The sequence below is a fragment of the Buteo buteo genome, chromosome 13 (genome assembly GCF_964188355.1).
Source record: "Buteo buteo chromosome 13, bButBut1.hap1.1, whole genome shotgun sequence".
NCBI lineage: Eukaryota > Metazoa > Chordata > Aves > Accipitriformes > Accipitridae > Buteo > Buteo buteo.
Genome location: NC_134183.1, coordinates 7,511,141 through 7,527,270, shown reverse-complemented (window position 1 = coordinate 7,527,270; position 16,130 = coordinate 7,511,141). Strand labels below are relative to the sequence as shown.

Below are 16,130 nucleotides of genomic sequence, written 5' to 3'. Positions count from 1 at the left end.
TATAAACATAATTTTTTAATATTTTTTTTTCCTCAGCGTGAAGCCAGGTTAGAAAACAAACAAAAGTTTGCGGGTAGTTTGAGTCGCCCCAAAGCTGTATTTCTTCAGCAAAGCTTTGCACAGAAAGTTATACAAAGCGTTAGCTAATGCAAACCGCTAAGTGGAAAGGGCTCAGTTCTCTGGTGATGGGGCACAGCTCCTGCTGGCACCCGGAGGAGGGTTTGCCCCAAAGGAAGCTATCGCCTTGGTTATCCTTTCTGTCGCAGCAACTCAGGTGTTGCCCTGAGAAGCTCCTGGGACCCCCCTGGCTGGTGTCCCCAGGTCAGGGCAGGACACTGGTGCCAGTGGAGAAGGGAGAAGGTGTGGGGACAGGGGCTTAAGCCGTCTGCATCCTTCAGAAGCAGCAATACTGGTCCCTCCAACTCTTCTGCCCTGTCTCGGTCCATAGAGTTAAAATTATGCTGGGTTTGTCCTTGGATTTGTCCTCTGACATTTTTGCGAGGCTTGGCCAGGTTTTCCCAGGGGCTTTGAGCTCGTACCCTTCTGCAATTAAAATACCGGGGTGGGAATGAGAAGGACCCAGCTGCGGCAGACGTGGCTGGGAGCTGGGTGCTGTCGGCTCATCCTGGAGCTGGTGCAGCCAGGAATCACCCTGCTCCTGCCCCATCTCTCCCCTTTTCCTCTGCTGAGCCCCAAGCTGCCCATTTGTAGAGTGCAAATGGGCAAAACCCGGAGTCTGAGCTTCTCTAAAGGCCTCGGAAGGTGTTTGTCTCGGTGTGGTGGACACATTTCCCTGCTTGGTGGAAGAGGGGGGATGGAAGAGTGTTTGGAAATGCCCCCACGCCTGCTCACCTTTCTGGAGATCGTGGTAGTGACTTTGTGGTTCTGGCAGCCGCGGAGTCTGCTGGGTGAAGGCTGTGCCGTGCCGCAGGGTGGGACGCTCTGCCGCCGTGGGAGGGTTCGCTCCGGCGCATTCCCTCCTGCCCCGTGCCCTGATTTCCCCGGTTCTCAAATCCCGCCTGCAAAGCATCCCTCTCCCGGGTGTCTGCAGATGGACCGGAATGGGCTGTGGGAGGGGTGTGGGGGTAGAAGCCAGCCCTGCATCTCAGATGGAGATGGAGCCGATTTGTTTAGCTTTCTCGCATCCCAGCTCCTCTCTAACAGCTCTTCCCTCTGAGGCTTCCCCTGGACCTCAGTCAGCAGAGGGAATTCCCTCTCCTCTGCCCGAGCTCCAGCTGCAGCCGGCATCGCTGCGGCGAACGCGAGGACGGGCTGCAATTGCCGCCTCTCCCCGGGCTCGCTGGGTTTTGTGGTCCTCGCTTGGTCACCGTGTCTCGGTGCCACCCTGCCGCCCGCTTGTCGAGGCGATTAGGGCAGCGCTGAATTAATCAGCGGCTGCTGGTGACCCTGCAGAACTGTCCCATCTCCTGCGCTCCCCGCCGCAGCTGCTGACATCCCCTGCCCTGGATGAATCTTTCATGCACTCGCCTCGTGTATATTTAATAGGCTGGGATTGGGTTCGAGCTCGTGCTGGCAGGGCTCGGGGGGCCGAAAGGGGCTGCATCCCCCAGCGGGATGAGGTTGGGAGGGGAGAGAGTGGTCCTCAGGGGAGAGGGGTGCGGAGAGAGGCAGAGAGCCCGTATCGCCTGCGTCAGGCGGGATGCCGATGCTCGCAGGGAATATTTTGGCTCCGCCGGGAAGGGTGCAGGGTTTTGCTGGCCAAGGTGGGGGTAACGGAGCGGTAGCAGGAGCAGAGAGCCCGTGGAGGCTTCTCGGAGTGTGTTGGGGATTGTAAGGGAAGCGCAGGAGCTGCCAGGACAATTAGCACAGGCTTGTTCTCGCCAGCACGTCCTTGGGATGGAGCAGGGCTCTAATCAGCCTGTCGCTTCCCTGGCTTTATTAATACATTGATTTTTGGGGGGTTTGGCTCTGCGTGGCGCAGTGTCTGCCAGCGAAGCCTCTTGCGGGGAGGAGGGGGGTTCGAGGTGGCATGACTCTGGGCATGGCAGTGTTTCATTTTGGAAGCTGTTCAGGCTTCTTCCTCGGGAACGATGGAGGAGGAGGAGGAGGAGAGACATCCCCTCCATCTGTGCACTGCCCTAGGAAGGGACTTAAATCACAGGCTCGCGAAAAAGAGGAAATGCGCCCATTTTGCAGGCTTTGAAGCCTGCAGGAGCCTCCTGGAGATGCTCCCCTTTACTGTTCAGGGAGGTCTGGCTTGGAGGGGATCTCCTTCCCTGGCCGTGGAGGCAAACACTGTCTGCCGGTGCCAGGGTGGGCTCGCTGCTCCGTGGCCTCAGTCCCGGCTGGCTTCTGGGGCTGGGGCAGCAGCGAGGACCCAGCTGCCCTCCTGCAGCTCCCAGGTGAGCGCAGAGAGGAGGTTTGCTGTGCCCAGGGTCGGTACCCTGGTCCCCTATCCGTCCTCTGCTCCAGCAGCGAAAGGCAAGAGGTGCTTTCCAAGGAAATATATTAATATATAAATATAAAAATATAAATAAATAGAAATTAAAAATGTATATATATATGTATATGTTTAGGGCAAGTTTTATCCTGATCCACCTTCCCATGCATCTGGGATCTCCTCCTTTCTGCCCTGCCCTCTTGTTCTTTCATGCTTCGTGTGAACCTGCCTGACCAGTGCAGCATCCCTGGCACGGCAGCACCGATGCCACATGTGTGGCCATGCAGAGCCATCTCTTCAATTCCTTCATTTCACCAACTGTTACATAAATCCGCTTTTATACTGAACTTGTGGACGTCACTGAAGCTCTGTCCATACCCATAACATCACTGTTTCCATGGGAACCAGCGTACTTCCAAGGGGGAAAAAGTAGAAGGAGACTAAAAAAAGGACAAAGAAGGAACAAAATAAGACAAATATGTGACATATCCCAACTATGTGTCGGTGTAGGATGTTACAAAGATTTCACTGCAACTTGTTTAGGAAGCCTTGCATAACAGTTTTTGTCTTGAGTAATGCAGCAAGCCGAATCAGGGATGGTAGAAACGTAATAGTATCCCGAATATCCCGAGTCTCTTAGTGAGAGAGACGAGTCTCTGGCAACTCTGCACGAGGTGCCTTTCTGCGTGAGCATGAGGGGAAGATGCATCTGCCTGTGTTGCAGCATTTACCTGGGTTTCCGTGGGTTTTCCACCATCCCGGACCACGGCAGGGGCTGGGGGGATGGCACCGCTGGGTGTTATGGGCATGTCCCGGTGAGCGGCCAGCACTGCCGCTCTTCTGCTCCGCCGAGCTTTAAGGGCAGGCACTATTAAGGGACAGTTTACAGTGAGTGAGTTTAAAAATATATATATTTGGGGATTAAGTGTCTATCCGCTATGCACTTCATAAGGCGTGGTGGGAAAAAATGTCTTAAATACATTATCGAGCACCAGCAAGGGCTTTGGCATATTTAGTGTATTTTAAGTGGTAACCCCGGGTCCCTCCTGCAGAGGAGGAGTCCATTAGGAAGGATTTTACTGCTCACGACAACATCTTCGTTAATGCCACGAGTGAGCTGCTGGGAGGGAGCCCATCCCCGGGGCTCCGTCGTGGCAGGCGATGGCTGGTGCGGAGGCTGAGCTGGGAGGGACGGGTCCGGGAGGAGGATGGGGACGGGCACGTTTGTGCTGGGGCACGCTCCCACCTCCGCAGCCCCGCTTTGGTGGGGCGAGTGGGAGGAGAGCCCGTCCCTGAGCCGCCCAAATGTCAGCAGAAGGTGCTAAACCAGTAGGGGAGGGAGGTTGGGGGGAGCTGGAGCTTCTGCTGGGCTCGGTCTGGGCGAGCGAGGCTTCACCCGCTTCTCCTCTTCCCTTTGGGTGATGGAGGGCAGCGAGGGTCGGGGTCCCAGCGTTTGGCGTCGGTTGGTGAAATAGCTGGTGAGCTCCGGCTCCGCGGGGCTTCCACCCCAACCCGTCCTGCTTGCCCAGGGGCTGGGGGCCATGCGCTGACCCTGCCCTTTGCATAAGTCCATTTTTGGGCTGGTTTTTCATCTCTGCTCTGTGATGCTGAGACAGGCATGAGGAGGAAGGAAGGACTGGGATGAAGAGCTGGAATAAGTTCAGCCTAAAGTGCTCTTGCTTGACATTTTATTTTATTTTATTTTATTTTATTTTATTTTAAAGCACCCATCCTTGCAGCTGCTGGTCCCAAGGCCAGGCTGCCAGCAGCCGAGCCCTCCCAGCTCCCAGCTCCGGAGTTAATTGCAAGCGATATGTAGGGCTTTTCTTAAAAGCTCCAGCTCCTGAAGTTTGGAGATTATGCAAGACACTCAGCTTGCAGGATTTTTTTTTATCTTAATTTTTTTTTCCTCCTCTTTAAGCAATAAGATTTTAAACCCTTTTGGTTGCTGGAAAAAAATCTTAAAGTACAAATCTAAAAGGTTATGGGGAAACAATTCCGAAACAGTAAGGCAAATAAGAACCTCGTCAGGAATTTTTTTTGACAAAACATCTTTTTTTATCAGGCTTCATCCCCTCTAAATACAGCATCATTCTTCGCTTCATCACCTGGGCGGCTGAGCAGGGTTCCTCCGCGCTGCTGAGCAAATCCTACATCCCCCTTGAGAGGCGGTTGCGTTTCTGAGGCAGAGGAGAGCATCTCCTGCCTGCAGCCAACTGTGCGGTTTTTAAATCTTCGGGAGAAAAATAAGATGATTAGGATGATTATTCCCCGAAATCCCCTTTTTCCTCTACTTTTGGGTTTTACAGTCACCATTGTGTGTTACGGCGCCTTTGGGGACCGTCATGCGGCCGTGGCCCCGTGGCCCCGCCGGGATGGGAGCAGAGTGCGGCCGTTTCGTGGCAGAGGGAAGCAGCTGCCCGTGCATCCCCTTGAACATCTGCAAAAGAAATTAAATTGGAGACGAAATTTCCAAAAACACGGGCATGAATAATCGCCCTGTTTTGGTTTCCCAGGTTTAATTGTGAAGCTGTGTGCATTAAAATAACCTCCTGGGTCTGACTGCGCTGTGAGGCAAGCGGTTTCGAAGCGCTGCAGCGCAGTGACGAGGCAGGGATGCTCCCCGCCTGGCTTTTTCCCAGCCCAGAGCCTGCAACCGGGGATGTGCCGGGCTCAGTGGGGTCGTGCCGGCTCCCGGCAGCGTGTCCTTGGGCTGCCGGATGCGATGACCGGGGATGGGGCAGGCGCCGGGCACGTCGTGGAAATGCTTTCTGAGCAGAGTTTGAATTTTTAAATCCCTTTGCTGCAGCCCCACTGGAGGAGCGCCTCTGGGCTTTGCTTTCCAGGAATGCCCTGGCGATCGGACTCGCCTGGCATGAATCCCTGCGGACCGCAGGGCAGGAGGCACGCTCTCCATCACACGCGTGCAATGAGTGTGCCCGGGGCCGCTGTGCCCGCAGCGGGTTATCCACCCCGCCAGGAAAAAAAGCAGTTTTGCTGCCAGTGCGGTGCCACGATGCTGCGGGAAGGGCTGTAAACCTGCTGCATCTTCCCTGCTTCATCCTCCTCTTGCGTTCCGCCGAGGGAGGGGAGGTACCATGCCTGGAAAAGCACCTGGGAGGGCAAAGCCGCGGGGTAGAGACCGTGTCAGGATTGCACCGGGGGCAGATCCCTGCGGGCGCTCAGCTGGAAGCCAGGCAAGCAGATTCACCGTGTAAAGATGCTCCGAGAGCACCTCTGGCATGCAGCATCCAAGGGGATGCAGATGCTTCCTGCAAATGCTAAAAGCAAAAGATGGGTGCTGGTTTCACTTTTGAAGGAGTATGGCAGGAAAAAAAGAATGCTATTAAATGTCCAGGGTTGTGATGGGAATTCTATGACCTTTCAACTGGGCATGATATGAAGACACTTTTCCTGTTGGCCTGGTGCTGTCAGAGGCAAAGCTGGGAAAGGTTTATTATTTCCACCCGTGAGGCAGATTAATTCTGAGGACTTTTAACTTTCCTTGCAAACGGCCTGAATTAATGTTTTAGGATTTTAGTCCCTGCCTCCTCCCACCCTCCCAAAGGCCAGACCCTGGAAGTCCCATTATGCTTCTGTCAAAGGGGCTATTTCTGGAATTGATGATATGAATGAAGCCTAAAACTCCGCTCTCATTAACGTCTGCAGCTTATCCCAGTGTCACTCCTAAGCTGGTGGGACTCGGTGACACTGCAGGGGAAGGCTGTCGTTTCAACCCAATTTTCACATCACATTTGCGCTAAAATTTCCAGGCCTCGCCAGCGCTTGCTGCACATTTGTCAAACGCCAGCCGCTGTCCCGGCGAGCGCAGGCTTTGCCTGGCACGAGAGAATTGACTGCGGGTGGTGATGGGGGACCCGACTGTGGCCATGGCCATGGCCCGTGGGTCTGAACGACCTCTCCTTGCCCCAGAAAAAAGGCAGCAGAGCAGAGCCGAGGTGTCACCTGGCCAGATCCAGGCGGTTCAATGCATTTCTGCGGTTGGGTTTTATTGCAGGATACAAGCTTGCAGCCCCTGGTGCTGTGGGGCTACCTGTAGGCTCCCCTTTGTGCTGACTGTGCTTTCGGGGGCTCCCACCCCATCTCCCGGTGACGGTAGGGTGGCAGCACCTTGCCGCGGAGCCGGTGCTTTGCTGGAGCACTGGTGCTGCTTAGGGCGAGCTGGAGGAGGGGGGCAGGGAGGGAGCCAGAGAGGAGAGAGAGGGATGCAGGGATGCAGGAGAGGGGGAATGGCAGAAGCCACCTGGGAATAGCAGAGCACTAAGGGAAGAAATAAATATTAATCCCACGGAAGAGCGTGTATCCCTGTAAAGCATCGCCAAATGCTGCCCTCCATACTTGGCTCAGCTGTCGGCGCGGGTGCCCGGCCGCCTCGGGGAAGGGACCACCATCTCTGGGGATGGGCAACGCTGCGGCACGGTGGTGCCCGGTCTTCCCATCTCCAAACCAAATTGCACACCCGGACCAGTGTGTGTGCTCCAGCTCGGCAGAGAGAGCCCGCGCTGCTGCTGGACCGAGCATCGTGCCCGCCGTCCTCTTGGTTGCTGCTGCCCTCGAGGAACAGCTTCCCATTTAATTCACTTGCCGGTGAATTTGATCCAAACTTCTGCAACCAAATCATAGCAAGCATAATGCATTATCTTTCTCTTTTGATTATATTAAGCTGGGTAGCGCTGGCTAATTGAATCTGGGGGTCTTGCCTCTTAATTATGAAAGGTCAGGCTCTGCCGAGCGCGGGCAGGTAGCACAGGGATCGCTCGTGGTGGGAAAGGGGCTGAGGGCTCTTGCTCTGTACAAAGGCTCCTGTTCATAACAAGTGACTGACTTCTGGTTATTTTCCTTTTTTTTGGTGCTCTTTATCTTATGAATTTTAGGAGTCTGGTTACAACAGAAGCGTTACTGGATATTTCTGTGTGGCAGAAACAGATTTTTTTAATTGAAAAGAATCTGTGAGCATTTTGGCTGTCTGTCTTGACCAAGTTGATGGTAAAAATGTGGATTTTTAAGAATAAGCTGGGGTGAGCAGGTGACCCTGAAAAGCAGGGACTCTGTCTCTGACACCCATGGGATGGAGCGGATGGGGTGATTACCTGCTGTGTGGGCATGAACCCCATCATTAATTTCTTTTAAACATCAGCCCTATGCATCTCGCCTGCCCGGTGTGAGGCGGGTGCAGGACTCCCCAGGGCCAGCTCCACTCCCGGTGAATATTTATCTCGTGCAATCTGGACCATGGGTTCAGCTCAGCACTGGGATGAGAGGCAGTGGCGGTGCTATGGCTGCCCCTTGCCCTGAGCGTTTGCCTCCTCCTCCTCGCCTCAGCCGCTGGCTGAGGACCAGCACCGTCTCTGGTGCTTCCCAAAGCCCCTTTGCCCCTTCACTGCCCACGCAGCAGCGGCGAGCGGCATTCAATAAAGCACCTTCTGCTTTTGCTAATTGAAGAGTTTCCCTTTGTCAGCCTCTCGGCTCAAAGGAGGGTCGGTACAAAGCCATAGCCATCAGCACTTTGTGTGCCTCTGAAAATCCCATTAGCAGAAGAAAGAGCTTGAAGTTTCATTCAGCTGGAAAAAAAAAAATAAAAAAGGCAAAAAAATAAAATACACCCCCCACCCCCCCAACCTTCTGATCTATCAGCTGCACATTAACATACCGCCCTCGGCACCGCCGGGGTCCCTGTCCCGGGAATATTTAATCAGGGTGAAGTGTTATATTGGACTGAAATGTATTTGCTTGAGGGAGCGATATGCTGATAAGTGGGTCTGCGGTTAAAGCTGGGGAAAAAAACCCTGTCATCAGCAAATAAAATCCCCTCCCGCTCCACGGTTCCCCCCCTTCCCCAGGCTGTTTTCCTGCCTGTGGGATGTTTGTTCCTGCAAGGGGAGTCGGGGTGGGAGAGCACGGACTAGCCCTGGGCTGGGGACACGGACAGACCTGGGGGGGATGCGATGGCGGGGGGTGCTCATCGTCTCTCTGGGGAGGGCGGCATGGGGGGGCCGTGCCTGTGTTGGCACCCGTGCCGAAATGGGGAGAGCTGGGGCTCTGGGCAGTGGGATGTTTGGGCAGGTGGGGGCTGCCCACGGGGGACCCTTTGGTGGGTGCAGCTCTGATGCTGGTCCCCACATCTTCCTCCCGGCCGCACCCCGTTTCCAGCAGGTTGTGGTGTCTCTGCGTTCTCCTGGCTACCCTCCGCTCGCAATTGGTCGGCGGTGCTGGTGCCGGCACGCTAACGAGCATCGAGGGGCACCCACGGCTTTGCTGTCTGTGGTGTGCCGGAGGAGGACCGGGAGGGTGCCCTCGGTGCCATCCTCTGCTGTTCCTCCCGTTTCAGGCACCGCTCGGCCCTTTGCACTGGCCACGGGGCTGCGGTGAGGTTGGATCTGCTCGGCTGCTCTAGGTCTTGGGGAGGGAGGAGGTGAGGTCAGAGGGGCTCCATGCAGATGCACATCATGGTTCTGTGCCCATCTCCGCTCGCTCGGGAGCTTGCGGTCCCCGGTCAGCACCAAGCAACTCCCCACCGTGGCAAAAGCATCACCCAGGTCCCGTGCCCAGCTGAGATGGAGCCCGTGGAGGAGAGCCAGGCCCAGTGCAGGGTCTTCTCCACCATCACGAAAGAATTTGCACGAAGCTTTGCCTGTCCGGGGAAGCATCCGTCTGCCTCCGCAGGTTTTGACCCAACCGAGCAGGGTACTCCCGAGCCTCCTCGCTTCCCTGCTGAATATCTCGCAGAGCCCTTGCAGACACATGCTCGTCCTGTCACTCATTTGGGACCTTACAGGGGTTTTTAAAATTCTTTCTGTTCTCAAGAGCTTTGCAATTCCTCGCTGACAGAGCCATGGACGCGGCTGGCTCTGCAGAGGGATGCTTTCCAGCCCCCCTAAGCTGCTGCCCCCTCCTCTGGCTGCCCTCCGTGCCTGCCCCCGCAGGGCTATATTTGGGCTAAATATTCCAACCCATAACCCCAACCTGACAGTTGGAATGTCTATCCCGATACCTTGTAAACATTTCTTCTGATTAAAAGATCCAGATTGCCGACGACCGAGCTGTGACTCAGCCCCATGTGATTTCCCAGGAATTCGCCCAGGCTGGGTGGCAGGAGCTGCCAAATCCAGCCCCGCGTGCCCGGCGGGGAGGCACCTGCTGATTCATCCTCACCTTCTTCTTCCCCAGCCAGATAACGCTACAGCACGGGCTCCCAAACACCACCCGCTACCGCGTTGCAGCGAAAGCTCTTGTCTGACAAGGGTTGTGCTTATTTTCCTAGAGCCTGGAAGCTGCTGCCTGCACCCAGGCAGGAGCGTGGCCCCGACTGCCTGCGGGTTGTGGCAGCCGATGGGCTGTTTTCCATGTTAGGCTGGAAGATAACCCCGGTGCCGCGTTGGACCGGCTCCTGGATTTTGCATCCCTGTGCCCCTAGCCGTCAAGAGCTGGCTGGAAATGGCCCCTAGAAGGATGCAAAAAATTTGGTACCAGGTTTGAACCATCCCTATGAGGATTTGCTGCAGCAGCATGCTTTATTCTGCCCCAAAAGTGAAAGCATCCAAAGTCTGTCCCAGCAGCTCAGCTCTTTAAAATTGCTCCAAGAGGCAGCAGTCAGGGTAGGGAATGAGCTCTGCGGGTTCTCACCATCTTAAAGGCTTTTAAGCAGTTGGTTAATGGTTTTGACAGTCTTAATTTGGACTGGGAATGAAAAGTTCAAGTAGAGACTTCAGGGAAACGCCCCTGGGATAAGCCGTGACATGGTTAATAGAAAATTGTAATGTTGTTAAAGTGCTTTTCCATAAAATGCCAGGAGAGGAAATTAACGGTGTGGGGTTTATTTTTTTCTAAAAGTTGATATCGTTCTTTTAATTTCATTTTTTAATCCATCACATCAGCACTCAGCACTCTTGCTATGAGACTTTCATTTTATAGCGGTTTTCACATTAGCTGTAGCCACTGATGTCGGCGTGGGGAGAACACGCCGTCGGTTTGCCGAGCAGGTATCTAAACAGCAGGCAGGCTTTCCCTGCAAACCAGATAAGGTCTAACCTAGAGGAGCTGGCGTGCACCTTGCTTTAAAGACCGGAATAACCTTTCTGATTCAGCGGTGGCTGCTCGCGGATGCTCGTCTGGCCCCGTTGCTTCCTTGACGGGGTGTCGCGCAGGTGGTTCGAGAGGGTGAGCATGCTGGTGATCCTGCTCAACTGCGTGACGCTGGGCATGTTCCACCCCTGCGAGGACATCGCCTGCGACTCGCCGCGCTGCAGGATCCTCCAGGTACGGCCTGCGGCTCGGCCGCTGCTTGGAGCTTAACGGTGGCCCCGGCTTGGTGGGGAGCAAGAAGGACCGAGCCGCGGCAGAGCTGGCTCTCGCCACGGCGGAGGTGGCCTCGTGCCCCGGGATGGCTGGGTCCTGCCTCCGCTGGCTGTCCCGCCAGCACTTAAAAAATGCTGATTTTGGTGCTCGGATGCGAAGGCGCGGTGTCATCGGGCAAAGCCCTCGCCAGGCTCTGCCAGCCCTAACGTTGCTAAGCCTTGCTTGGAGTGCTTGGGAAGGGTTAACCATTAAGTTTATAGTGAAAGCAGAGCCTAAAAAATACTTGTCCCTTTATCCTAGCACCGTGGGTGCTGTTGGCCAGTCTGGGTTGGGGGAAGACACGGGGCGGCTCTCATCACTGCCTCTGCCCAGGGGTTTTAGCTCGTGGTGGTGCAAGAAGAGACCTTGTTGGACTCAGGTCTCTAATTCCCTCCCCCGGTGTGAGTGTGCAGCAATGCAGGAGCATCCCTCCTCCCTTCCTTTCTTTTGCAGAGCTTCGATGATTTCATCTTTGCCTTCTTCGCCGTGGAAATGATCGTCAAGATGATTGCGCTGGGGATTTTTGGGAAGAAATGCTACCTGGGAGACACATGGAACCGCCTGGACTTCTTCATCGTCATTGCGGGGTAAGCCCGGCGTGGCTGGTCCCCCTCTCCCCGCAATTCTGTTGTTATTTATGGCACCGCTTGGCAAGCACTGGATTTGGGGGAGCGGCTGGTTTGCAGCGGTGAAGGCTGGGGACTTGCTGGGCATTGGTACTGTTGGCATTGCCCATCCTGGCTCCTCAGTGGGGATCACCACTCGGACCGCAGTGATCCCTCCGGTCTTCTCCATAGCTTGCAGGATCGCTGTTCAGCTCATGGAGAGAGCAAGGCAGGGTGACAAAAGCTGTTTGCGGTGGATTTTGGCCATCCTGGGTCCTGGGTGTCCTCACTGGGTGCTGGGCTCAGCTCTTCTTCCTCCAGCCCTGCTGGTGATTTCAGTTTCCATTGGGCGAGGTGGCGGTGGAGTAGGCGGTTGGGAGCACGCAGCGGCATGCCAGGGAGGATAATTCACTGAAATGTGCATGATTGCCCTTATGATTATACTTTTTTTTTTTTTTTTTTGAGGGAAAGCGACCAAGTTTGCCTTTTTGAGCATTTTCCTTTCAGAGGCACCTGGTTTGAATTAAAGGCTCTTCCAGCACCCGAGAGTCTCCTGGCGGAGGCTGGAAATCCACATGAAAAGTCCCTGGCCCCCAGCCAGCGAGCTGAATTTCTTTGACACACGAGTTGCTCGCCGGCCCTTGCCTCCCCTCCCCACTCCAAGAGCCCAAAGACCTTTGGGAAATCACTGTTTTTTTTCCTCTTTTGATAGAGCTAGAGATCAAATTTACTGGATTTTCCTGGAAAGGAGCAGGGGACCCTCCCAGCTGGGCTGTTTACCTGGCATGGGTTTGGTGTGCCCCAAGAAGGGGCAACACCTTGGTGGGCTTTGCTTGTGGTCCATCACTGGCCCCATAGGGTCATGGCAGACACCTCTGCCAGGCAGCTGGGAGAACCAAAACTGTGGCCCAGTAAAACCAGTAGGGAGGTGCCAGGTATCCCAGTGCATCCTTGGCCTGGGAAACTCATTGTCATGGGGTGCTGCAGAGCCCAAAAGATGGAGCGAGGCTCAAGACCCAGACTGGAGGCAGAGATGGAGGGCAGAAAGGCCAAGAGCTGTAGCTGTCCCTGTAAACCCATTTCTGCAGGAGGCTACAAGCTTGTCCTTTCCAGCTGCACCAGCCTCGGGCTCCTGGGGTTAGGAGAGGGCTCAAAGTTTCCTCCTGAAGTATCCGAGCAATGTTAGGGGCTGCAGCAGTGGGACGTTGGACAAAGTGGGACCCCAGGTCTGATCGGCTCTGGTAGGCTTGTAAACATCAGCAGCATGGCCAAGGGCTGGAGCCTGCTAAAGCCACCCTGTGTATTTTTTATTTCTTCTTTTTTATCATTTCTTATACTAGAATTAAGTGTGATGAAGAACCAGACCCAAGCAAGGCCAGACGTCCCACCAGGGGAGGCTCGGGGAGGCACGGTGCTGGGTGCTGGGCTGCTTCCAGCTCTGCTGCCCCGGGGTGCTGCTGCGTTCCCCTCCCAGCCCGGTCCTGGCCTTACCTGTTGAGCTTGCAAAGTCTTTGGAGCCAGAGTTATCCCTGATGTGCTTCTACGGAGAGCCCACCGTGATGGGACCTCGGTCTAGAGGGACATCGGCAGACACTGTCCCAATTTCTGTGCCAAAATATAGCTGCACTTTGCTTAAGCAAGCATCAAATCTCCTGCCCACCTACTGCACCTAGACAGGCGTTTGGATGTGTGAGAGTCGCCTACTTTGCGGGCAGAGCACGGCGAGCGGCACCGACCTCCCCTCTGACACAGCCGCCTTCCCGATGCGCGGAGGCATTTATTTGTTGCAGAGGTTTTGCAGCCTTGCAGCTCGAGCGTTCCTGTGACTCCTGCCAGGTCGGCTTTACCTCTCGCTAAATGATAGGTCTTCCCTTCGTGTGCATGAACTGTTCCCATATGGGCCCCGTCAAAACCAATTCGGCTGACAAAGGATCGAACTGGGTTTAAATACAAAGCGGAGCCTCTCCTACCCCAGTGTCTGCTTTCTCTGCTCCCTTTTGTGCTCTTGCGCTCTCCTCCAGCCATTGCCCATCCATCCTGGAGTGCTGCATCCTGCTCGGAGCATTGCTGCCATCCCGGAGAATCCCTCGGCTCTCCCTGGCAGCACCGAGTGCTGGGGAAAGCCGAAGGGGCTGCAGGAATGGGCCACTGTTGTAGCCGAGGAAAAAATCAGGAACCCAAGCCCGTTACTAGACTCAAGATATAGCAAAAAACACTGTAAGGATAAGAGAAAAAAGCACTCCAGGGTCAAATCCCAACCAGACCTCTGGTAGCAGATTCCTCTGGTAGCTCCCGAGCACAGCTCTGCGGTTCCAACATGGGCCAAATTACACCGACGAGCATCCAGACCATGGTGCTAACAGCAAAGCACGGGAGCAAGGGACGAGCCGAGCTCGACGTGAAGGCATCTTGCATCTGAGCAGGTGTCTGATGTCAGGAAAGGGGCCAGAGCCGAGCTGCGGCCCTGGAGGAGAGCGTGCACCAGGGTGATCCTCAAATCCCCGCTGTATTTGCTAGATACCTGATAAAGCGCATCCCATTTGTATGTAGGTCTCCCGTAAGGGCTTCAGCCAGTTTCTCCAGTGAAATGACAGGGAAGAGACCCCCAAACTGACATTTCCATGCGGCCCTGGTGACCGCAACGAAGCAGCTCTGCTTCTGCCTTTCCACTTTTTTCCTCCCCTTTTTGTGCAAGACATGGGAGAGGGGAAGCAGCAGGACAGAGTGGGCTCCCCAGTACCTGGCAGGTCCCCGGGCTCCTTCTCTCCTGCTTTCCCTGCTAATTCCTTTCCCATGGGCAGCAGAAAGCGATGGCAGGGGAAGAGCAGAAGCAGCAAACCGTGTCTGTGGGGCATCGGGTGGGGAAGGCACGTCATGCCGAGGGGCACGTGGGATGTGCTGCACACTGGGGCTGTGCGCTCCCACGGGCACACCATCCATCGAAACCCTTCCCAACTACCACCAGTCTAGGAGAGGCTTCAAAAAAAAAAAACCAAACCCAAACTTGTAGTATTTAACACCCCCCCCCTCCCCGCCCTGAGAAATTTCTGGACCTGACAGAGGGTAACGTGGCAGAGAAATCTTTTTGCACATTTGCCCCAAATCTGCCGCTTGCAGAGGGCTGGGAGAGCTGCTTGGGTGCTCTGCTTGCTGCTGCTGGCTACTTTCGTGGCATGCCATTAAGTACTTCTCAGCTCTGTTAAACTGTCCAGACCAATCTCATGAGCTCATGGAGAGTAAATGACTTCTTTGTGACAATGTAATGCAATTAGTGCTAATTGTAGAGTGTGTAATGTCTGCAACACATCTCTGTAATTACAGTAAAACTTGCTGGAGATGAGAATAGCGCTGTATTATCAAAACTCAGCTTAGTGAAACATGGCTTTGGCTGTAGGTTACCGAGTTGCATGGGGAAAAGGGAAGAAAAAAGTGATGAATGGCATAATTATGTTGCGTTATTTTAAAGGAGAAGATTTGGGGAGTTTGCTTTTAAGAGAGCACTTGAAGGTTAACAGGCGTTGCAAGCCAGCTCTCGTCCTCTAAAAACAATTCAATATGATTCTGACCTCTCCCAGTGTAAGACGCAGATGTATCAAGGATGAACGCTTGTTTACATGCAAAAATATGCAGAAGCGTTTACCGTTTACTGCTGACCAAGGCTTGGGCTGGTGAACTGGAGCTGTGGGGTGTAGATGTGCCCTGACTTGCCGTCTCCTTGGCTGCTCCGGGACCCGGCACCCGCTCTGCCTTCCCCTCCTCTGGGCAGGGTGCTGGGACCTCTTCTCTGAATCAGTCTGTGAGAAGTGGGTAGGCACAGGTTGAGAACTACCTGCTCCTCGGCTGGAGCCATCCCCATCCCCAGCCACTTTACTGCAGTCCCACCAGCTTGCAGGACATCAGCTTGTTTTGACTTTGGTCAGATAAAGACCTCCGCGAACCTCCGCATCCCTGGGGATTGAATTGTGCTTTAAACCATCCTCATCAAAAAAAACCCAACCCAAACCAACAAAAAATCCCAATGGTTAATTGCTTTCCCAGGAGAGAGGCTTTAAATCAGGGGATAATTTGGTGCTGTAAGAGCTTATAGGGTTCCTCTCTGCCTTCTCTAGACACAGGGTCGAGCAGGGCTCTGGATCCGTGCCGGTGTTTCTGCTCCCCTCCGAGCGGGGCTGCGCATCGTCCCGTGTTTGAGTTGTGTGTGTCTGTTGTTACTCGGGGCTCAGTCAGTTGTTTGGCCAAGTCTGCGGAGTCCTGTGTGCGCTTTGCTCATTGTAACAGTAACAGGCCTCTTAAAAGACTTTGTAGGAGAGTTAAACACTTCTGGAATATTTTGCTTACAATTCGAGACGGGCTGGGGCTGGAGGTGGTTGGCAGGCTGCTTTCTTCAGAAACGGAGACGCTGAAAATGAATTTCTTTTTGCTTCCTGAACACTTCTTTTGTTGTTTGTTATCATTTTTTCTCTCTCTGTTGAAGGCTGTGTTAAAGAGTTAGCTCTGCTGAAGCCTTCATAAACAACCCTTAAGGATGTCTTGCTCCCTCCTGGTTTTGAGTGCTGAATTTCAGGGATGAAATATGCTGCGGGAAGCCTCGCTGTATTCATAGGTAACAGAAGAGAAAGGAATACCGCAGTCCCCCTCTCCGTCCCTGCTCCATCTAAACCTGGATGGTTTCTGAAACGCATTTTAGCTCAGAAACTGGGATAAGGGCGATGCTGCCAGGCTGGTCTCTGTGGGGAGCGGTGATCCTGGGGCTGCAGCAGCCAGAGCAA

General features: G+C 54.4%; 1 protein-coding gene across 1 annotated transcript in view; it reads left to right on the top strand.

Annotated features, from left to right (window-relative positions):
* CACNA1G (calcium voltage-gated channel subunit alpha1 G) overlaps positions 1-16,130 on the top strand; it is a 152,183-nt gene that overhangs the window by 37,114 nt on the left and 98,939 nt on the right. The window contains exons 2-3 of the mRNA XM_075044450.1: positions 10,567-10,678; positions 11,210-11,343. Coding sequence (XP_074900551.1) covers positions 10,567-10,678; positions 11,210-11,343 — 246 coding nt within the window. The remainder of the gene's footprint in view (positions 1-10,566; positions 10,679-11,209; positions 11,344-16,130) is intronic.